General features: G+C 47.2%; 1 protein-coding gene across 1 annotated transcript in view; it reads right to left on the reverse strand.

Moving 5' to 3' along the window:
• Nucleotides 1-24,498, reverse strand: part of LOC135829967 (uncharacterized) — a 37,032-nt gene that overhangs the window by 8,814 nt on the left and 3,720 nt on the right. Inside the window, exons 2-3 of the mRNA XM_065342357.1 lie at nt 14,399-14,507; nt 11,951-12,234 (exon numbers count right to left, since the gene is read on the reverse strand). Coding sequence (XP_065198429.1) covers nt 11,951-12,234; nt 14,399-14,465 — 351 coding nt within the window. The 5' untranslated portion in view covers nt 14,466-14,507. The remainder of the gene's footprint in view (nt 1-11,950; nt 12,235-14,398; nt 14,508-24,498) is intronic.

A 24,498-nucleotide genomic window follows, 5' to 3' on the forward strand; every position in this document is an offset into this window, starting at 1 on the left:
TGCGTTTTAACTTGGCAAAGTGTTCCTTTTTCCGGTCGGACGTCGCGTTCCTCGGGCACCGCGTGTCGGCAGACGGAATTGCCCCGGATCCGGACAAGGTTTCCGCGATACTTGCGTGGAAGACGCCGAAGTCTGTCCCTGCGGTCAGGTCATTCCTTGGTTTCGCGGGATATTACCGTCGATTCATCCGTGGATTTGCGCAGCGGTCAGCCCCGCTGACGGCTCTCACTGGCAAGAATGCGCAATTTGTTTGGTCGAAAGCTTGCGACGCTTCCTTCCGCGCCCTGAAGTCTGCGCTGTCGAGTGCTCCGGTTATGGCATTCCCGGACTTCGGACCAGATGCCGGTCCCTTCCTTCTGGACACAGATGCCTCGAAAGTGTCCATTGGTGGTGTCCTGAGCCAGGTACAGGACCAGGTGGAACGCCCCATTGCGTTTGGTGGGCGCATAATGTCGAAAGCGGAGCGTAACTATGACGCCAGTGACCGCGAAGCCCTGGCCCTTGTCTTTTTCGCCAACCACTTCCGGCATTATCTGCTTGGTCGCGAATTCACTGCAAAGACAGACAATACCGCGTTAACTGCGTTGCGGGCAACCAAGGAGCCCCGTTCTCGCAAAGCTCGATGGATTGAGGCTTTGGCCGAATTCGAATTTGCTGTTGTGCACCGCCCTGGTTCTCGACACAGGAATGCCGATGCTATGTCCCGCGTGGTGACCGATGTGCCGTCTCCTCCGCCGAGTCCGCCGCCTCTTGCCCGTGATGTTCCGCTGTCAGCTGCTGCTGAAGTGCCACTTGCTGAGATCATTCCTCCGGCCGTTTTTGTTCGTCCTCCTGGTGCCTCGGCCGCTGGACCGTCGCCGGATTGTTTCAAGCCTCAGAGTCTTCTTGCTCTGTATGCTGATCCTGCTCTGTCTGAGTGTTTCACCAGATATGATGCTGTCACTGGCAAGTTTGTTCGACCGCCTGAGGCTGTTTCCCGTCCTCTCGACTGTCAACCGCCTGCCGTTACTGCTTCTAGTCCTGACCTGCTGCCTGATGATGATTTGCCGCGCTGCGTTCCGCCGCTACAGCCGCCGTCGTCTGATCCGGTCCGTACTTCTTCTCCTGTTCCTCGTCGTTCTGGCCGTGTTCGCAATGCACCTGCTCGACTAGCTGACTATGTCCTGAGTTTATTATTTGGTTTGTTTTCTTTTGTTTGTTTCCTAGGTATTTCGTTCATTCCCGTGGACGTGAATTTTAGCTAGGGGGGCACAGTGTAATAGGTGTATGTATGCTACGACCTGAATACTCACTATTAAACAAGCAGCTCGGCGCATTCCGTATCACCGTCGCGTTGCTCTGCAGACGTTATTGGATGAGTTACTAGAGAAGGGTATCATCCAAGAGTCCATCAGTCCGTGGGCGTCTCCGATCGTGTTGGTTCCTAGCTAGGGGGGCACAGTGTAATATGTGTATATATGCTACGACCTGAATACTCCCTATTCGTATTTCCCGCTCGTTCCTCTTGGCAATGAGCCACTCACATAGAAGAGCGCATGCTCCAGTTCTGTTCTGTTGTAGTCTAGTCTTGAGTTGTCGTTGTCCTGTTCTCCTTCTGTCTACACTCTTATCGAATACTTCTATAAATTGTACGAAGTAGTGGTTGCGACTTCGGCGATGATTTGTAAGAAAGGGTTTGCTCCCCACACCGGAGCTCGCGCTATTCCGCCGACTTTACTTGACACTTGACTGACTCACGACTGCCATCCAGAGCACACGAGAAGTCCATCGAACCTTCGACTCGGCAAACCTGCAAGAAAGCACCACTCCCTGCTCAATACACAGTGTTTCGGGGAATTCACCCCTCATCAGTTGAGCTTGAGTAGGCTGAGGAAGATTGTGCCTGAAGAGCACCACTTATATAGTGCTCTCCAGGCACAAACATCACCAGGGATACAAACTTACAGAGACGCTCCGCTTCCAGCGCGATAAACACCTCGTGAACACCAGATAGCAGCGTGAGTCAGTGTCGCTCCTGGACGGTGAGACCAGACGTTGAGGACCCTCGGTCATTCGCAACGCTGTCACCTCCAAACCAACTAGTCGCAAGCCCGCGCTGGGCACAACAGTACGAAGTAGTGGTTGCGACTTCGGCGATGATTTGTAAGAAAGGGTTTGCTCCCCACACCGGAGCTCGCGCTATTCCGCCGACTTTACTTGACACTTGACTGACTCACGACTGCCATCCAGAGCACACGAGAAGTCCATCGAACCTTCTTCTTCAGGCACAATCTTCCTCAGCCTACTCAAGCTCAACTGATGAGGGGTGAATTCCCCGAAACACTGTGTATTGAGCAGGGAGTGGTGCTTTCTTGCAGGTTTGCCGAGTCGAAGGTTCGATGGACTTCTCGTGTGCTCTGGATGGCAGTCGTGAGTCAGTCAAGTGTCAAGTAAAGTCGGCGGAATAGCGCGAGCTCCGGTGTGGGGAGCAAACCCTTTCTTACAAATCATCGCCGAAGTCGCAACCACTACTTCGTACTGTTGTGCCCAGCGCGGGCTTGCGACTAGTTGGTTTGGAGGTGACAGCGTTGCGAATGACCGAGGGTCCTCAACGTCTGGTCTCACCGTCCAGGAGCGACACTGACTCACGCTGCTATCTGGTGTTCACGAGGTGTTTATCGCGCTGGAAGCGGAGTGTCTCTGTAAGTTTGTATCCCTGGTGATGTTTGTGCCTGGAGAGCACTATATAAGTGGTGCTCTTCAGGCACAATCTTCCTCAGCCTACTCAAGCTCAACTGATGAGGGGTGAATTCCCCGAAACACTGTGTATTGAGCAGGGAGTGGTGCTTTCTTGCAGGTTTGCCGAGTCGAAGGTTCGATGGACTTCTTGTGTGCTCTGGATGGCAGTCGTGAGTCAGTCAAGTGTCAAGGAAAGTCGGCGGAATAGCGCGAGCTCCGGTGTGGGGAGCAAACCCTTTCTTACTTCTATAAATTATCCAATCATATAAAACCCCTGTGTTCCGGTGTGAGGGGGCATCATTAGCCGGGAGCAGCTAACACTGGTGGCAGCGGAAAATGTCCACCACTACATCGCTGGCGGAGTATGTACGCCTTCGGAGATCGCCGACTATGAAGAACCACGAAGGCTCACGCAAGTGAAACCATATCCTCATCCACTCTCTTCGTCGATACTTTCCTTTCTGCATTGTGTTTCTTTCTGCTCGTCGTTTTGTTGTTGCATGCATTGTTTACAGACTCAGTCCATAGGTCAAGCATTGGCGCCAACCTGTCTGGCCAAACATTTTCGGAACATTTTCTGTGTCCGTGTTTTGTGCATACTGGCTGCTGTCTAGTGTCTTGTTAGGATATCTGCTAGCTGGGTAGTAGAGTCTAGCTACACTGTGTCCGTAGAGTAGTTGCCTATTTGGAATTGTCTCTGCCAAATGTAGTTGTTTGCCGCTACGCACGATAGGTTACGTAATAGATTTAGAATTAGATCGATAGTTGATCGAGGCGTCGATCGAGTCCACGGGAAATTTTTGCAGATAATTTTTTTCGAAAATTCAAAAATACAAAAACAATTTTTTTTCACAATGGGCCGTTCAGCGAAATCCAAGAGACAAGAAAAGCTAGAGCGTAGCTTCGCTGAAGCTGGCTGTGACATGAGCATTGCTGAAGAGCGCGAGAGTTCGCCGGTACAAGGGTTGTCCCATCGTTTTCGTTTGCCGGACACAGACACACCACATGCACGTCCACTGCCGAAGCCAGTTTTGCTTCCTGAGACATTCGGAAATCAGCAAGCCAAGATTTCACCACGTACATGAGGCATTTCGTCCACACATGCGAGCTGAGTGGGTACGACGACGAACAAAAGCTACGGCTACTACCTGCTCGCCTTGTTGGTACAGCTCGCCGAAATTCTAACTCACACGCCTGACATAAACTTTTCCGACGCAGTCGAGGCTCTGCATGTCCGTCTTGAGCCGCCCCAGCAAGCATTGATGCACAAGGCCAGTCTTCGCCAGCGAGTGAAGCTGGCGAGTGAAACTCAGCACGGGTATGCCACGGAACTTCGTCGGCTCGCTCGTCGAGCCTACCCAGGACAACAAGGTGCACTGCTTGATTCAATGCTTTTGCAACTTTTTATTGATGGCCAGGCATCGAAGGATTTGCGCTTAGCGTTGGCGTCACCTCGGCCCACTGATTTGGATGCGGCGGTCCAAAAGGCCATCGAGGTAGGTGCTATTTATGCTCGCGAGCAGGCCCGCACCGTACCTCACCAGTACGCACAGCCCGTATTTGCTGCTGCTCCGGAAGTGAAGCCCCGTCGCACTGCTCATGGTCGTGACCCAGCAGTCGGTCCACTGAAGTCGGAATCTGAGCGAGACCAGTTGGCTTCGCTTTTGTCGAGTTTTGATTCGCGTCTCTCTGCTTTGGAGGCGAAAATGGAGAGCGTGAGTCTGTATCGCCCCACCCGACCCCAGCAAGACCATGTACGTTTTGTTGCTCGTGGTGCTGGTGCTGGTGCGCCTAGTCGTGGTCGTGGCCAGAGTTTTGCGAGGCCTGTCCGTGGAGTGTGCCATGGATGTGGTGAAGAGGGCCACTTCATTGCATCTTGCCCGCACGCAAAAAACTAGGTTGGACTGGTGACACGGGGCCGCCGTCAGTCGTCCGAGTGGAGCCCCTCGAGGAGGTATGTGGTGCGATCTCACCCATTATTGTGCACGTTGATGTTTGTCTTTCGTCTTCGTCTTCGTCTCCTGTTGTTGCTCTTGTTGATTCTGGTTCAAGTGTGTCGTTAGTGCATTCTAAATTGTTGCCTAATTTGACAGAGCGACCTCCTCTAGAGTCTGCTCCGCGGTTGTGTGCAGTCAATGGCGCACAACTTCCTGTCGTTGGATCCATGGATCTGTGTATGTCGCTAGGAAATCTGTCTTTCCAGCACACGGTTGTTGTCTCTCCTGGTATTCACTGCGACATGATTCTTGGTTCCGATTTTTTGTTGCAGCATGGTGGTGTATTAGACATTGCTCGTGGTGTTGTGATGTTTGGCGATGTGTCTGTTCCGTTGCATGTTTTTGGTTCTGGGTGTCCTCCGTCACGTACGCCCTATGATCGTATTGTTCCGCGTAATACTTCCCCCTCATGTAATACTCATACTCCTCATTCTGATGCATGCTCCGACGATGTACCTGTTTCGTCGTATTCTTCTCGTGTTGCCCTTGACGATTCATTGTCTGCACGGGTTGTTGAACCCATGGCTCAACCGGGTGTTGTCCCGGCGTGTGCGCCCGAGAGTGTGGCTGACCCTGTGGTATACTCATCTCGTGTGGTGTTTGAGATGGAGTTGTCGGTACCTGCAGGACATGTTGTCTTGGTGCCTTGTGCAGCTGTTGATGTGTGCACGGTTGCGATGGATTGCGTGGCAGATCCATTGGAGTCCTTGATGGCGAAGCATCCAGATGTGGCAGTGACTCCTAGTCTTGTAACTGTTGGCCCAAACCAAACACGTGTGGTTGTGGCTGTTGAAAATCATGCAAATCATCCTATACTCATTCATAAAAATACCAATGTTGCCGAACTTCATCAAATTCCTACAGATTGTGAACATATTGACGACACTGAAGCTATGGTTTCCTCAGTTTCACCCGACCCGATCCCGCTAACTGAGCAACGCAAGAAAGTCATCGATGAATATATCAACGCACAAAATCATCTCTCCACAGAACAGTCTCGCACGCTCACTACACTCCTCATTGATAATCACGACCTATTTATATTGCATGAAGACGACTATGGCTATTGTGACATATTTCCGCATAAAATTGATACAAGCATACATACACCTATTACAATTCTACCCCGACCCATATGTCCGTGCACCTGCCAAGTCGCAAGAACGACTAACTGAAGCAGGGGACGTGATTCTGGTCGCTCGCAAATTCACCGGCTCAATGCCATATCCGGTTCGCATAACAGAGAGATTTCTCCATCAAGGAGGACATTCACCCGGCCAACATGTACATTTACTGGGAAAAGTAACCTCCGCCCGCTCTGGGTCAGGCGTGCGCAGCACCATGAGCTACAGCAGAGCCACGGGAATCCTCAAGTTGGCTGTGGGCCGCACCCAGACTGACCCGACACCATACGTCTCCTCAGCCTCCGATCAGGTGGTGCGACAGCCGCAGCTAACTTGGGCATTGTGGACAGACTGCTACAATGGCACAGCGGTTGGAGGTCCGCGTCCCCCAAGGATAAGTATATTGCGGACTCACAGCACAACTTTCTTTCTGTATCCACACACATTGCTTCCGTCTGACTATCATTTTCTTTGTGAGTACTTTCTCTGGTAGACCACTACCCCACGGACAAACCGGTTGCTATGTGTGGTTGAAAAAATGTTGCTTTCAGGGCTGAGCATAGCAAAAGAGTGTAAAACCTTATTTTTAACTAACCATTTTCCGTTGTGCACTGTTGCTCTCCCACTGCGCAGCTCTCTCTCTCTCTCTCTCTCTCTCTCTCTCTCTCTCTCTCTCTCTCTCTCTCTCTCTTTCTCTCATCTGCCATCATGGTCCTGTGTTCCACGTTTTAGCCTGGAATGTTCCCACCCACCCTCCTTCACTTGGGTCCTGTACGTTTTGCTTGTTTTGTCCCCTGTTATCAAGCATGCACTCGCTATTGCAGACCAGTGGAGAACACACAACGTATGGAGGATTCATGGAGTGCAGGGCAACAGAATCTGGCATGTGATAATCATTATGTAAGATCATCCGCGCACGAGATGCAGCCCATGAAGTAGGCACCCATGAAATGGGCAGAGTGTGGACGGCTCATATGATGGTATGTAATATGTATGATATTCCACGCATGAAGTGCAGCCCAAGACATGCGCACCCATGAAATGAGCGGAGTGCAGACGGCTCATATGATGGTACGTATGATAGTCCACACACGAGGTGCAGCCCATGAACTGGGCGCCCATGAAATGGACAGAGTGTAGACGGCCCACGCACAAAGTGTGATGCCCGTTAGAGGGCAGGAGTGTGGGCGTATGAGTGTGATCGCCGAAGGTCGTGGTAGATTGCCAGATGAGAGGAGGTAGCTTGCTGATGTTTGCCCAGCCTCCATGCTAAGTTGTGACATATTGCAATGCACGTGAATGACGCTGTTGTTGCTATCAGCACAATCTTGGCAGAGCAAATTGCTGTGCTGTTCCAAACAATCGGCAGTTGGTCTAAGTAAGTGTGTGGGTACATACATCAGTGTGAGTTGTGTGCTCACGTGGCGGGTTCTTACATACCTCATTGTGTTCTGCGATGTGCCTGTACCTCGAACAGCTGTTGGGTCAGCTGCGCCATGTCTGTGTCGGTCGTCCTGATGTAGCACAGGACACTTTTGCTCCTCCATCGGCCCATTGACCTGATTAACCAGTCAGGGGTACTCGCCATGACTGCAGTAGTGGCGGTACCGATGCGGAACGAATGACCAGCGTAATCACGAGTATGGGATGACCCATGAGTGGAAGAAGCTGTCGTACCTCTTCTGTCAGCTCCTGCCTAGTCAGGAGTCTCCCATAGTGGTAGAGGAAGAGGGTGTCATTGGTATAATGTGGATAGGCAGTCAGATATGTCAGCATGGCGCAACCAGGCAAGGTTGTGGTGTGGCTTCGAGATGCGTGTTGCGCACTACGGCCATGTAGACATGAATTGTCCGTTGTTTCACCGGTTGTGGGAAGTGTGCTGCGAAGCAGCTGAGCATTATGTCCGTAGCCGGCATGGGCATCCTTCTCCCCTACGCACATATTTGCGTAAATTTCCTTTTGCAAGCGGTGTATGTGCGCAGTGCTGTCAGACCGATTGCCATGGCTGCCAGGTCCGCAACCTTCCGCATCAGTCCAGGAGTGGGAAGCAGATCGCAGTGTCTGGGGCTTGCCGTGCTGATGGCGCCAGCCGAAGGAATGATTGCAGGTTGAAACTAGACAGCGCTTCGGGGATATGCTAAACTCTTATGGATATGCCGTAAGCGCCGTGTAAATGTTCTCCCTAGTGCGACGATGCTTGACGCAAAGGAGGGTTTCCCAAAAGTGGTCGAGTTTGCGTTGTGTGGGCTGAAGCGTAGGCAGCGCTCGATCAAAGTAAAATTTTCTTTGCCACTGAATACCACGTAGAGACCAGTTCGGCGGGTGCACAGGGATGAGCAGAATGCGGAATGCATTGCGGATGTCCAGCTGTGTCAGCAATGCACCCTGCCCGTAGGCCATGATTGTTTGCACTGCGTCTTCAATCTGGATATAAGACAGGCTAAACGTGGACGGGTCGATGCCATCGTTAACGCTTTTGCAAATGGGAGCTGATAAATGGTGGGAAATGCGTAGTTTACCATTCTTCTTGGGCACCATGCCAATGCCTGAGTACTGGAATGATGGAAATGGAGGGATGGAATAAGGGTCTCTCCTTGTGCACAGGATGTTGCCAGATACTCTGCTATGTACACGGAATGTTCAGTACATGAGGGAAGATTTGAGTCCGTCACAGTCTGACGGCGACCCATGAAGCCTAAGGCTATGTTGAATCCAGATTGTAAGCCCCTGCTAATGCAGGAAGAGAATGCCTTGCCTAAATGATCAGTGAGCAGTCTAGTTAAGCTGACAACATCGATGGGCGTGTGAATAAATGGCATATTGGAATCAAAAACAGGGCTGGCTGGTATGATGAGTGAGAGAAACTGCGTGGTACTACTGTCTTCACATGCCTGCTTCAAAGCCGAGCTAGTGGCGTGGTGCCCCGCCATGCTTGGGTCGGAATCTTCCTGACCGTTAGTTAGGCGGGTGGAGCTGATGTGCTAGGCCAGTTGCTGGAGGAGCTGGTCATGCATGCCAATTTTTGGGTGGCGGCCTTGACATTACTATGAGCTCTCCCACACTCCCCTTGGCATCTGGTCCAGTTGTAACTCCGGCAAATTGGGTGGCCACAGACTGAGGATGAGGAATATGCGCCGGCGAGGAGAGTGGCAGAGGGACCCCCCCCCCCCCCCCCAGTGGATGGGGATGAACGTGTGAGCCTGCGAATCACGAAGCTCGAGCCTTGCTAGTAGTGCTCAGTTGCCACATGTTATGACATGGTCCTGTGTTCCTCATGTTACCTTTGAGTTTTACCACCCACCCACCCTTGGGTCCTGTGCGTTTTTGCTTGTTTTGTCCGCTGTTTTCTTGTTTTCCATGGCATGTCGCATGCTGTGTTTCTGTCCCGAGGGGCTCAGCATTTTTTGTATGATTGCTTTCTTCCACTTGCTTATCTTCTGCTTTTTGGTTGTGACTGGCAGTGGGGCAGGTCCCATATTAGTAGAAGAGTTTTTTGGCGGCAAGGCAAGTTTTCCGCCAACCCGGTTTAGCGGTCATGGGTGGAAATTTAGGGAGACGGATTTTCAAGTGCTACCCTGCTGCCCAGGCACCCACACCGTGCCATTGCTCTGCCCGTGTCTTGCACTGACATCTCTCTTGCTGGCCGGCTTGCTCTTTATTACTTTCTTGCCTTGTTTTTCGCTAGCGTGTGGCTGCGAGTGTGGAATACGGTACACGGAGTGAATTCTCTGGTAGACCACTGCCCACGTACATTCTCTGGTAGACCACTACCCAAGTACATTCTCTGGTAGACCTCTACCCACTTACATTCTCTGGTAGACCACTACCCACGTACATTCTCTGGTAGACCACTACTCATGTACATTCTCTGGTAGACCACTACCCACGTATATTCTCTGGTAGACCACTACCCACATACATTCTCTGGTAGACCACTAGTACTACTCGTGAGTACATTCTCGGGTAGACCACTACCCCATGTACAAACCGGTTGCTATGTGAGTGAAAGCAAATAGTCCATAAGCCTCCTCAAGCTCAGCTTACGAAGGATATGCCCCTTGTGTGCTCAAGATGGTAGTCATGGTCATGCCGTGTGAGTTTTCAAAGCTTGAAAATTCATTGTCTCACTATCCCGGTCGGTGGAACATCAGACATTCGTTGGTAACTCGGTGTGTTGAAAAAGTTAGCCATCATGGCAAGTGACTAGAAGGAAATGAATTTAGAAGTCCAGGGTCACATTATTCTTCCCACAGGAAAGAGTTTGAGTTTAGCAACACAGTGCTGTGTGCCAATGTTTGTTTGACTAGGACGCTTCAAGTGATTGCGAATACACTTCTGATCTTTCTATGTATTTTTTTCTATCTGATTTCTGTTTCTCAGAAAAATAAGGACTGTAACGAAAAGCATAACATCCGTTAAAACGGTGTGCACCTTCCAGATACATTGCTGTGCCAACAATATTGTATGATGCAATAGTTCTCTAGCGAGTGATTTACAACGTATTCACCGTCTGTTAACGCATTACATGGGATCATAATGTTATTATGTCCTCCACAGGTACAGGACGAGACATGTACTACACGCTTTGTATCATAAAGATGATGTCAACTTTGAACTCTCTCAGGACAGAACCGTTGGTTTAGTGGCTATGTACTCTGAATGTAACTAATGTAGGGGTGTCAACGAGTAGTAGGGTACCCATGCTACCCGTAATTTGATCGGTATTTCCTCCTGAAGCAAAATCTTCGTGACTCTTATTAACTAAATGTCGCTGTAGTTACCTTGTTATTGTAGGAAAGCATGATTCATATTTTGGAGAGCCGACAGTCGTCGCAGAACAAGGGTGTTGACGCTGCAAACAAAGCTAAGCAAACGTGTTTTTTCATGTTCATCCATCAGGCGCAACGGGAAGAAAAGCACTGCGCTCATTGCTCGTCGTAGCTATTTTTTAGTTCAAAACTTGACATAGCAGGACAATGGCACTAACGAGCAAGAAGAGTAGAAAATGAATAGCTTTGAAATCCCCGAAACGCCTGTCTGCATGCGAACAGGTCGGTAAGATGTCAAAACTCCAAAACGCAGAGATGTGACAATCGTCACTTCGCGCAGCAAAGCAATATGAACAATTTCAAAATAGAAGCCGTTCAGCCACTGCAGAGCCCAGACCTCAACTTGGATGATCTCGCCTTTTCTAGCAGCCTCAACAACGTGTTCTGGTCGACACATCGTTGAGAAGGTTAGATCTGATCGTGGCAGCCAGGAAGTGCCGGTACGACTATTATATCCCTCGGAGGAAATTTGAAATGTTTGGCGTGCCTGTGTTTGTTGTTCCGGGGCATCCTCGAGCGAGAGCGGAGGTGGTAATGAGTACCAGCGCTACAGCGCTACCGTGGTCTCTGCCGAGATGTTGGAGAAGGCATCCAGGTAACAGCGAAGACGATCAGAGACGCGGAGAAGCTTCGTGACATACGACATCGCGTTAATCGACCTGCCACTTGGAACGGTTTCAGCGGTGATGATTTGAGCGATGGTGACCCAGACTGAGACTCTACTCCCACTAATCGATCCTGTAGATATTGTAGATATGTCGATTGAATGTGTTGAAGTGTTTCTCTTCCAAAAGAAAACTTTTGTTGAGTTCAGTAACTCCTTGAAAAGTAATGTCAAAATGTCACTACGTTTTTGTTTCCAGAGGAAGTAGTAGGGTATCCATTTTTTCTCCTGAGAACCCGATCGGGTGGTTGGAGTACAGTGTTTTTGCAACGGTGCATGTAAACAGCATGGCAACATGACTGTACATGCTACTGTACAATTTCTATGTAAACTGTGTCAAAAACTGCAAACTGCAAACTGCAAACTGTGTCAAAAACTGCAAACTGTGTCAAAAATACCCGATAGAGTACCCGCGCTACCCGGATATTATACCTGGACCCGTTACCCGACAAAACCCCTACCCGTTGCAGCCCTAAACTAATGCACCGCTAAAAGTCGCTGAAATTCATTGCAAGTTGAACATAGTTTGAGAGTTGAAAATTGCTTTGGTGCGACACTGGCAAAGCATCATTCATTTGGGGAGGGGGGGGGGGGAGGGAGGAGATACTTCCGACTTACCATGATTGTCATGGGAATTCTGCAATCCTCGTCATCATCCTCGTCATCATCATTGTCTCCAAAAAATGACTCCGGCACTTGTTCCAAGAGATCCGGTCTAGTCACAGGTTCAGTTGGAGTGCCGATATTCACGGTTTGTCGGACTTGTTCCACATCGTCATCTTCACATGCTCTCACCAGGTCTGGATGAGGTGCATCGGTTGAGTAGTAGTGATCACCGTACTCCGCCAGATCTGGTGGTTGATACTTGTCCTCACTCTCCTCTTCAGATCCTGCTTCCATTGCTACAGTACAAATATAAGCACATGGAAAAGCAATGTCTCCTTGTACATGGTAAGATTGCATGGTGTGTAGGTAAATACTGGGATTGCATGGTGTGTAGGTAAATACTGGGATTGCATGGTGTGTAGGTAAATACTGGGATTGCATGGTGTATAGGTAAATACTTGGATTGCATGGTGTGTAGGTAATTACTGGGATTACATGATGTGTAGGTAAATACTGGGATTGCATGGTGTGTAGGTAAATACTGGGATTGCATGGTGTGTAGGTAAATACTGGGATTGCATGGTGTGTAGGTAAATACTGGGATTTCATGATGTGTAGGTAAATACTGGGATTGCATGGTGTGTAGGTAAATACTGGGATTGCATGGTGTATAGGTAAATACTGGGATTGCATGGTGTATTGGTAAATACTGGGATTGCATGGTGTGTAGGTAAATACTGGGATTTCATGATGTGTAGGTAAATACTGGGATTGCATGGTGTGTAGGTAAATACTTGGATTGCATGGTGTGTAGGTAAATACTGGGATTGCATGGTGTATTGGTTAATACTGGGAATGCATGGGTGTAGGTAAATACTGGGATTGCATGGTGTGTAGGTAAATACTGGGATTGCATGGTGTATAGGTAAATACTGGGATTGCATGATGTGTAGGTAAATACTAGGATTGCATGGTGTATAGGTAAATACTGGGATTGCATGGTGTATTGGTAAATACTGGGAATGCATGGTGTGTAGGTAAATACTGGGATTGCATGGTGTGTAGGTAGATACTGGGATTGCATGGTGTGTAGGTAAATACTGGGATTGCATGGTGTGTAGGTAAATACTGGGATTGCATGGTGTGTAGGTAAATACTGGGATTGCATGGTGTATAGGTAAATACTGGGACAGGGAACGCAGCATCTTCTTCTGCTAAACATGTATCTGTCAACAAGACATCTTTGAAAACTAATGAATCACTTGTTGGCAAAGTCACCATCTGTTGGACCTAGGTCGAAAGGTTGGACTGATCTACATCAAAGCCAGCCAGCCTCTAATAGTGTTATAGCAGTGACGATATGTAAAGTGTGTTCAGCACTGGCAGACCTAGATAACTGCTGTCTGGTACACAAACTTGACTAGGGGTAGGTTTTAGTAAGTCTGTCATGTGAACTGCACAACATAATACCACTATATGAAAGCAAAATAGTGAGCAGTGGATTGCAAGCATTGTGTTGTCATGCACATGCATACTTAGTGCATCACACATACCCACACACCTTGGCACTTGCAGACACGCAGGCTGTTCTAGAACTACCTAGTGATGTTAGTTGTAATGACATTCCCCAAACTGTCTTTGTCTAGGCAAGTGTGCATGTGGATGTATGATGTTGTAGTCAGGAGTCATTTTGCCAGGCGTCTATTTTATCTCTTTGGCAGGGTACTGCTGCTAGGGCTCTAGCAACAAGGCGAAACGGTTGCAGACTAGTGCAGTGCAATGGCGAACCACTCTCATGCAATGGTATGTGCTTAATCTTTCACAATCCAGAAGATCTACTCTTGGCTTGGTCGCTGGTACTGGTTTTCCAATAATTATGGCAGCCAACACTGCTTCATCTCCGTAACCATCTCCGATATCCGATCTGCTCATTTTCTCAGAGTCGGTGATGCTTTTTCTGGATTTGCAGATATTGATGCGGCGGATTGCGGCACAGGCCAACCTGTGTGTCTGTGGGTCTTCGGCTATCGACAACATAGTCAAAAAGCTCTTGTCTCAGGGTGCAGCCACTCGTAGCAAATAAATTCTCAGTCGGATGAAGCTCGGTAGATCTACCGAAGACGGCTTCTCAAATAAGCATGAGTGCACTCGTATTTGTTTGGAGCGAAAATCATGGAAAACACAAACTTTGCGTGAACATTCGCAGAAATATTCGCAAGCCTAGACGCGAAAATCCATGCGAACGTTTGCTCTACAGAATCTCTCTACTAAGTTTTTTTTCCACTCCCGAGGCAGTACCTCTTATCCGAGTTCCACTGCCTCTCATATGGAGCCGTACGAATGAATATGTCCGACTTGCTCTAACCGAACGCCAATAAAAGCAGTGGACTCTGCAATGACCCTTGAAATCAAGTCCCACAGTTTTGTTCCTCCATAAGCTAAAGCAATCATTTCGCTCACCAGTGCCACCAGCAGGTTGTTGTGATTGGCGGCTGGAGCTCTCATCCTTGCTGGACTCTTGCTCCATTGGTAACAATATCCTTCACCAATGTTGTCACCGAACGGATACCTGAAACACAGCAACACACACTGGAATAAGCTGCCAGAAGAAATCCGCTGTCTGACATCTGCTGGCCGATTTACTGTTGCTGTGTGTAGACACAATCTGAATCACAAGTATTCGGTGCAAGGTATACCGAACTTTTGCAACTAGCTTCTACTGTTCCTGTTTGCATTATTTCTATTTTTCACTTTATCATGTCCCGCCCTCCCTCTTTCATATCAGCCACCTTCACTTTCTTTCCCCAGGAGCCTCCCCTTGATAGGAATCCATTTGGTTCTGGAGAATCCTTGAAAAATAATAATCAATATATTATGTAAAGAAAGAGAACACATGAGAACGAGTTATGCAGCAACTATCCACGACTGTAACGAGATGATAAAACGGTCAGAAAGTTGGATAATAGGGCACAAAACTGACAGGCCACTGAGACATTCAGCGACCCGAGACCTAGCTCTAACACATGTCCAGTGCGCAAACCAACATCCTTCCAACTTGGAAGGTTCATAGTTACGTGGGACCAAAGAGGGGAAGGTGAGCGCAGCGAAAATGTGCACAAGCTACGTCCCGCGGCAACAAAGAATGCCGACTGTTACAGGACGATGATGAGACCAGTTTATAACATGACAAAGCGGTCTGACTACAATTTTAAGCAGCAAAGCAACACACCACCCAACTTGGATGGGCCAGCAATATCGAAGATAAAGGAAAGGAGAAGCTTTGCGAAAACGAATTGTACAAAACCGGACGCCAATATCTAACGGTACTCCTCATGCATGACACTATTGTGGACGAGTTGACTACAATAACAAGTAGTTCCACACGACGTACGTTTCGCTGTGTTGTTAGTGACGGCTCATCAGGTGTGCAAAATTTGAACTCGGATACTGAGCCAGTAATAAAATGTAAAAAAGAGAAGAAACGCATGAGAACGAGTTATGTGTAACTCGTTCTCATGTGTTTCTTCTGTTTTTTACATTTTATTATTGGCTCAGTATCCGAGTTCAAATATATTATGTAATATCAATACGAAAAGTATGAATGCCGCAGACATCACCACGCAACATGACAATTTGTTCAAGGTTTGGTTTTGTGTGTTTCCAAAATCGATTTTCAAGCTCCGATCATCAGTGGAAATACGGAACTAAAGTGATCAAGGGAAAAACAAAGGTTAAAAATCCAAAAAAAGAACATGTTTTAGCACTTAGGTTATTTTCATGAGTTTGCACCTCGTGTTCATGAGTTGTTTCTGCATTGTTCATGCCCATTTGTCACACTTACTCTTTATCTTAGTTCTCACTTTTTGTAATACTTACCACAAGTTACCCGTCATGTGTCACACTTCTTTGGATTTTTAACCTTTGTTTTTCCCTTGATCACTTTAGTTCCGTATTTCCACTGATGATCGGAGCTTGAAAATCGATTTTGGAAACACACAAAACCAAACCTTGAACAAATTGTCATGTTGCGTGGTGATGTCTGCGGCATTCATACGTTTCATAGCAATTATTAAACTTTTAACTCCACGTAGATTATTTAATCAATCGACGAGGAGACAATAGTCGTAAAATGGCAATAAATAAGATAAATTGTGCACTCATAACAACAGCAAAAATGAAGAAAGTCAAGTTCCATAACGTTTTCTTGTGACTGTCATCAGTGGAACGCCGTCACATAAAAATGTAATAACTAAAACACACACTTATATACATGTAGCTAATATGGTTTCAGGTAGAAATACAGCAGCTAACAAGTACAAAAAGCGAAGTTTGCACCTTTGCAATGTGTGAATATAGTGTATGTGAGAAAGGTAGTGGCAGATGAATGTGATACTGTGTGAATGAATGTAATGGTGCGTGTGTATTATTTGAAGAGTGTGAGTGATACAACGTTTTCTTTCTGTTTACATAGCACAGGGTCACGAGTACGAATATACACAGCTTCCAACACCTGCAGTTGCTTGAAGAAACGTGCGCAACGAATAACACTAAACCAGGAATCGTCAAACACCTTACGACATTCTGGACTGGACACCAAATGCTTGTACACTGCAGACTTCCTCTTGTCAACATCAAACTCCTCCTCATCACTACTCTCATCCTCCACCTCCATTCCAATGCCGCCGTCCATCCCAACGCACTCGTATTCGTCGTCATCAGTCTCCATCTCCTCGCGACACCGCTTCCCTCTCCTTGATTCGTTCTGTGCCATGCCTGTGCTTCCTCCTGCGTCTCCTTGCCTTGTGTTCTCCACTTGTCTCAGTCGTGCCTCTGCTAGTCTCTTGCTTCTCCTCGGTTCTGTTCTGTTTTCAAGTTGTTCCCCTTCCGCTCTTACCGTTGCAGCAACATGGTTTGTTGAGGAGCGACCGTACGGCGGCCTCCCTTGCCGTGGTCCGGTTTCCGAGGGGGGAACCAGATTAGTCTGCTCGTTCTCCATGGAAGTAGTCGGTGTTTCTGTTTCCGAATTGTGAGCCGTGCTAGGTGTAGAAATAGGCAGCGGATGTTTTCGTGGTCTCCCACGCTTCGGCCTGCTTAACCTGGCAGCCTGGGACTTTTTTGTACTTGTTAGCTGCTGTATTTCTACCTGAAACCATATTAGCTACATGTATATAAGTGTGTGTTTTAGTTATTACATTTTTATGTGACGGCGTTCCACTGATGACAGTCACAAGAAAACGTTATGGAACTTGACTTTCTTCATTTTTGCTGTTGTTATGAGTGCACAATTTATCTTATTTATTGCCATTTTAGATTATTTAATATCAATACAATCACGTTTACACTGTGGTAAATTACCATGTATAGCCACACCCACACATTACCAACTACCATGTATAGCCACACCCACACATTGCCAACTACCATGTATAGCCACACCCACACATTACCAACTACCATGTATAGCCACACCCACACATTACCAACTACCATGTATAGCCACACCCACACATTGCCAACTACCATGTATAGCCACACCCACACATTGCCAACTACCATGTATAGCCACACCCACACATTACCAACTACCATGTATAGCCACACCCACACATTACCAACTACCATGTATAGCCACACCCACACATTACCAACTACCATGTATAGCCACACCCACACATTACCAACTACCATGTATAGCCACACCCACACATTACCAACTACCATGTATAGCCACACCCACACATTACCAACTACCATGTATAGCCACACCCACACATTACCAACTACCATGTATAGCCACACCCACACATTACCAACTACCATGTATAGCCACACCCACACATTACCAACTACCATGTATAGCCACACCCACACATTACCAACTACCATGTATAGCCACACCCACACATTACCAACTACCATGTATAGCCACACCCACACATTACCAACTACCATGTATAGCCACACCCACACATTGCCAACTACCATGTATAGCCACACCCACACATTACCAACTACCATGTATAGCCACACCCACACATTACCAACTACCATGTATAGCCACACCCACACATTACCAACTACCATGTATAGCCACACCCACACATTACCAACTACCATGTATAGCCACACCCACATATTACCAACTACCATGTATAGCCACACCCACACATTGCCAACTACCATGTATAGCCACACCCACATATTACAAACTACCATGTATAGCCACACCCACACATTACCAACTACCATGTATAGCCACACCCACACATTACCAACTACCATGTATAGCCACACCCACATATTACCAACTACCATGTATAGCCACACCCACACATTGCCAACTACCATGTATAGCCACACCCACACATTACCAACTACCATGTATAGCCACACCCACACATTACCAACTACCATGTATAGCCACACCCACACATTACCAACTACCATGTATAGCCACACCCACACATTACCAACTACCATGTATAGCCACACCACACCACACATTACCAACTACCATGTATAGCCACACCCACACATTACCAACTACCATGTATAGCCACACCCACACATTACCAACTACCATGTATAGCCACACCCACACATTACCAACTACCATGTATAGCCACACCCACACATTACCAACTACCATGTATAGCCACACCCACACATTACCAACTACCATGTATAGCCACACCCACACATTACCAACTACCATGTATAGCCACACCCACACATTACCAACTACCATGTATAGCCACACCCACACATTACCAACTACCATGTATAGCCACACCCACACATTACCAACTACCATGTATAGCCACACCCACACATTACCAACTACCATGTATAGCCACACCCACACATTACCAACTACCATGTATAGCCACACCCACACATTGCCAACTACCATGTATAGCCACACCCACACATTACCAACTACCATGTATAGCCACACCCACACATTGCCAACTACCATGTATAGCCACACCCACACATTACCAACTACCATGTATAGCCACACCCACACATTACCAACTACCATGTATAGCCACACCCACACATTACCAACTACCATGTATAGCCACACCCACACATTACCAACTACCATGTATAGCCACACCCACACATTACCAACTACCATGTATAGCCACACCCACACATTACCAACTACCATGTATAGCCACACCCACACATTGCCAACTACCATGTATAGCCACACCCACACATTACCAACTACCATGTATAGCCACACCCACACATTACCAACTACCATGTATAGCCACACCCACACATTGCCTACTACCATGTATAGCCACACCCACACATTGCCAACTACCATGTATAGCCACACCCACACATTACCAACTACCATGTATAGCCACACCCACACATTACCAACTACCATGTATAGCCACACCCACACATTACCAACTACCATGTATAGCCACACCCACACATTACCAACTACCATGTATAGCCACACCCACACATTGCCTACTACCATGTATAGCCACACCCACACATTGCCAACTACCATGTATAGCCACACCCACACATTGCCAACTACCATGTATAGCCACACCCACACATTACCAACTACCATGTATAGCCACACCCACACATTACCAACTACCATGTATAGCCACACCCACACATTACCAACTACCATGTATAGCCACACCCACACATTACCAACTACCATGTATAGCCACACCCACACATTACCAACTACCATGTATAGCCACACCCACACATTACCAACTACCATGTATAGCCACACCCACACATTACCAACTACCATGTATAGCCACACCCACACATTACCAACTACCATGTATAGCCACACCCACACATTACCAACTACCATGTATAGCCACACCCACACATTACCAACTACCATCTATAGCCACACCCACACATTACCAACTACCATCTATAGCCACACCCACACATTGCCAACTACCAACACCTCTACACGCTTTTACATATTCAACGGTCCCATCGAGAGAACTTGGAAGATCAAAGCCCTACGCTATGCTTTTTTGGTTAGCTCACCATGCATGTTATTAGAACTGATGTAAATGTTTTTATCCATTGATTGGCTACATCAAACTTTCTTTTTGCAGTCGAGGGTAATACTACACCGTCTGCCACCTTGATGACCTAGGCAAAATGTTATAAATTTTTCATTTCTCCTATTGTATTTTCAAGACATAACCTAGGATTCGAACACGCACTATCGCCCTGCATGCATTCCCCGATACAATTCGCATACATACTCATTCTTCCAAGTTGCTTCACGTTATGATCTTACATTTCAAAGCCCTATTTGAATGTTGTTGCCATGGCCAGCTGTCTTTGATGGTATGGTACAGGACAGGTACGGGATAGCGCCAGGCATGCCGACGGCACAAACAAGCAAACAAACAAACACGGAACGAGAGAGCTTGGAAGCTCAGGGCCCTACGTTATGCTTTTATGCTTTTTTGCCTAGCTCATTGTACATGTTATTGGAACTGATGGAAATGTTTTTTTCCGTTGATTGGCCACATCATTGTATTGCAAAAACGTTTCAATCAGTTTGAATATGAGTTATTATTACAGGGTGCCACAGAGCTCTCGGCCATTGTAGAAAATGTTGAGTCACCTCCATCATTACACTGCGCTCTTTAGCCGACTAGACCCTCCTGCACACAACCATCACCATTGCGAGGACACTTCCGTAGACGATATTGATAAAATCCTTCAGACAGCTGTTTCGCTAATACATAGCTCATCAGTGAAGGTAGATGTTGAATGATTAGAAAATATAGACCAAACTGCTATTATATAGGGGGTTTCCACATACAAAGCTGGCTTAGCTGAGGTGATAACGGGGAAAAGGAAAGTGTGAAGTACTGTTGACGCGCATTGGACATGCATGCAGCGTCGGAAATTCGGCGAGGAAAATCAATCTCTATTCAATGCAGAAATAACGTGCCAGAATCAGAGTACTATGTAGCTAGTGAGAGTCTGTGTAGTAGTATTGCAGTTGTCTGAGCGCCATGAAGGCCTGCGAACGCACCTCACGACCCGCCGACGTCGACAGCCACAGCAGCCCCTGGGGCATAACACTGTACTTCTCGCCCGTCGCGCCAAGACGCTTGGCAGTCACTAAGCTTCATGCCACCGATGTTGTCCGCAAGCCACCTTGTTATTTGCCCATCACCCACTGCCGCTGACACGCTGGGAGGCCCCGCGGCATTCGCCCAGTATATCGTCGTCAGAGCTGTGTCGACGGTACCACAACGCTGGTAGAAACAAACAGTTGGTCGTATGGTATTGCGTCCTCCGGATTGTCCCTTCACTCGTCTTGCCCCTCTTCTTCCTCTGACACTAACGGCGCACGTATCATATTTTTACAGAGGGACAAGACGAGTCAAGGGACAACCCGGAGGACGCAATATCATACGACCAACTTTTTGTTTCTACCAGCGTTGTTGACGATATCTTCATGATGGGTTTGGATTTTTGAGTCTGGTTTTTTGGAGGTGAAGCATAAAAGCCTATAGATTTTGCTTGAGTCCTTATCTCAATTTGACCAAAATATGCCATAAGCACCCTTTTCGCATCTGACGACTCATATTTGATTGATAAATATGGTGGTAAAGACACATAGTTGTTATATTTCTCTAATTTAATCCACTATTGGCTTGCTCCTTCTTTTCTTTTTATCTCTTTCAAATTTTGGCCAATGAGAAACTTTGGCCGATGAGAAACCAAACTTTTCGCTGTCATTAAACTTTGGCCGATTGGAGTTTTCAAAAAGAAATCGATCGGTATTTTTTGCTCTAACATGCATCCATTGCTCAATCATGCATCATTTGCCTCTATGACAAACTTTGGCCTGCGATTTACTTTGGCCGGTTGGTACCAAGCGGCGAAATCAGCGAAATTAAATCGCCAGCGAAAATTAGTTGATTTTAATACAGAAATTGGATTTTCTGGCCTTTTGTAGTAATACATTGAATACATTGAACTATTGAGCCAATGAGGTAAAATTATATTCCATACATTACGATATAATACAATAATACAAAAATACGTGTCCTGTGCGACCACATAAGAGGCTGCAGGTTTCGTTTTTCTGCGCATCGACGGGATGTCTGTCCTGACGTTTCCTGGGACAGGCGCTGACTCTGCCGATCACGGGCGTTCTGGAGTCGGCGAGATGTCTGTCCTGACGTTTCCTGGGACCGGCGCTGACTCTGCCGATCACGGGCGTTCTGGGCTCGACGGGATGGCTGTCCTGACGTTTCCTGGGACCGGCGCTGACTCTGCCGATCAGGGGCGTTCTGGAGTCGACGGGATCTCTCTTCCGACGTTTCCTGTGACCGGCGCTTATTTTGGAGACGACGGGATCTCTCTTCCAAAGTATGTTGTTGCTGATGCATCCTATCACCTATTCGGCAACTAACGTCAATTCTAATTTCATTTTCTCCTCGTCTTCCTATTTCTTTCCAAATCTCCCTGTACATCAGGGAGTCGTATACATACTACGACGAATATTGTGGCCCGCTGTTTGTACGGGACGGTACGGGACAGTACGGGACAGATACGGGAGCCAGCAAATATTGTTGCCAGCTGTTATGTACAATCCTATACGAGCGTAGAGCCGTTGTAGTCACAGATACAGGACAGATACGGGACAGATACGGGATAGCTCCAGGCGTGACACAAACACACAAGCACACAAACAAACAAACAAACAAATACCAAATTAAAGCTGTGTGGACCCTGGCTAGCGCCAGACGTTACTGAAGTAACGTCTTCTGCATAGCTACGGGAATTAGAGCGATGTGGACCCTGGCTAGCCCCAGACGTCACTGAAGTAACGTCTTTTGCATAGATACGGGAATAAAAGAGGATTTATCAACTGACAACCGCTCTATTTAGTTGCTACTCAATCTTTAGATGAAAATTCTTTTATTAATGATGTCTAAAAATAATTGACGTTTCGGGCCAGTCACCCATCATCAGAACAATGTACAAGGAGCAAACCTGGCCTTTTATAACAAAATCAAGCGAGAGCGTACGTAAAACACACACAATACCCGTATGCAATTGAGTGTCAGAATTTGCATGTACAACCGACAAGAAGAAGTGCGCAGCTTTTGCATGCATACCCACTCTTTCAGCAAAACCCCTTTTATTCCCGTAGCTATGCAAAAGACGTTACTTGAGTAACGTATGGCGCTGGCCAGGGTCCCCACAGCTCTAACTCCGTGTGTATTTGTTTGTTTGTGCCATCGGCATGCCTGGTGCTATCCCGTACCTGTCCCGTACCGTACCATCAAGGTGTGTGTTTGTTTGTTTGTATTGGCGCTATCCCGTACCTGTCCCGTACCGTAACATCAAAGACAGCTGGCCACAACATTCAAACAGGGCTTTCAAATGCAAGATCATAACGTGAAGCAACTTAGAAGAATGAGTATGTATGCGAAGTGTATAAGGGGAATGCATACAGGGCGATAGTGCAGTTTCGAATCCGAGGTTATGTCTTTAAAGAAGAAATAGGAGAAATGAATTTTTTTAACATCCCTATGCTTTTTTGCCTAGGTCATCAAGGTGGTAGACGGTGTCGTATTCATGGGCAAAGGAACCGGTCCGGCAGGCCCGTACCAATCATTTTCGATTTTTTTTTACATTTCAACCTTGTTGATGGCTTGTCGACTCTTCTACAGGTACCATATTTTACATCGACAATGCGGTGTATCATCAGCATGCATTATTCTTATTTCTCATATGAGCCGAGCCAAGCAAAAAGGTGGCTTAGCCATAATTTTTGGAAATTTCTTTTTTCATGCCAAAGTGATGTCTACCTATCCAACTTCCATCAAGGAAATTTTGGTGCCCATCTGAAATGTATATGTGCCATAAATAAGCATACATTGCGCACATGTCACCGCATGCCTGGTATCAATGGAACTAAGATAATAATTATGAAGACCTACTCCAGAAATCATGGGACACCAAGTGGAGACAAAGCTTAGCAGGTGTGGAAGCAATACAAGAAGACAGAGCACTTGTGTTCTGATCAGAAGATCCAAGAAAGAAGCGAAAATAATTGATCTATGCATCTCATGTCATTTCATCACGCAACACGAATTTTCATATTCTTCAATGATTTTATGAGTCTTGGACTATATTTTTTTGCTGGGCTGGGAAACGTCGCATCTTACCAAGACAGTCCGTCATCCTCTCTCCAATCACCTACGCCAACACGAATTTATCCTTCCCTGTAGCTCGTAGTGTTGTGCCAGAGATCGAGCTCCATTGGTCCCTTGCACGTAGGTCCAACAGACTGCACATCGCTAAAGGGCGGCACTGATTCTTTGTCCGTCCCGGTCCATGTCATTCTCCTTCCCTGGTGTAGGTAGTGGTAGAAGCACCACGGGACGATATGCTAGCAGGTAGAGTCAATGCATCGCTTCGGCGTGTCGCACTATTGCCTTGAAATGAGGAAATTTTGGAGGACAGTGCCCCATGTGATGAACATTTGAAGGTACCCGAAACAA

The sequence above is a fragment of the Sycon ciliatum genome, chromosome 13 (assembly GCF_964019385.1).
Source record: "Sycon ciliatum chromosome 13, ocSycCili1.1, whole genome shotgun sequence".
NCBI lineage: Eukaryota > Metazoa > Porifera > Calcarea > Leucosolenida > Sycettidae > Sycon > Sycon ciliatum.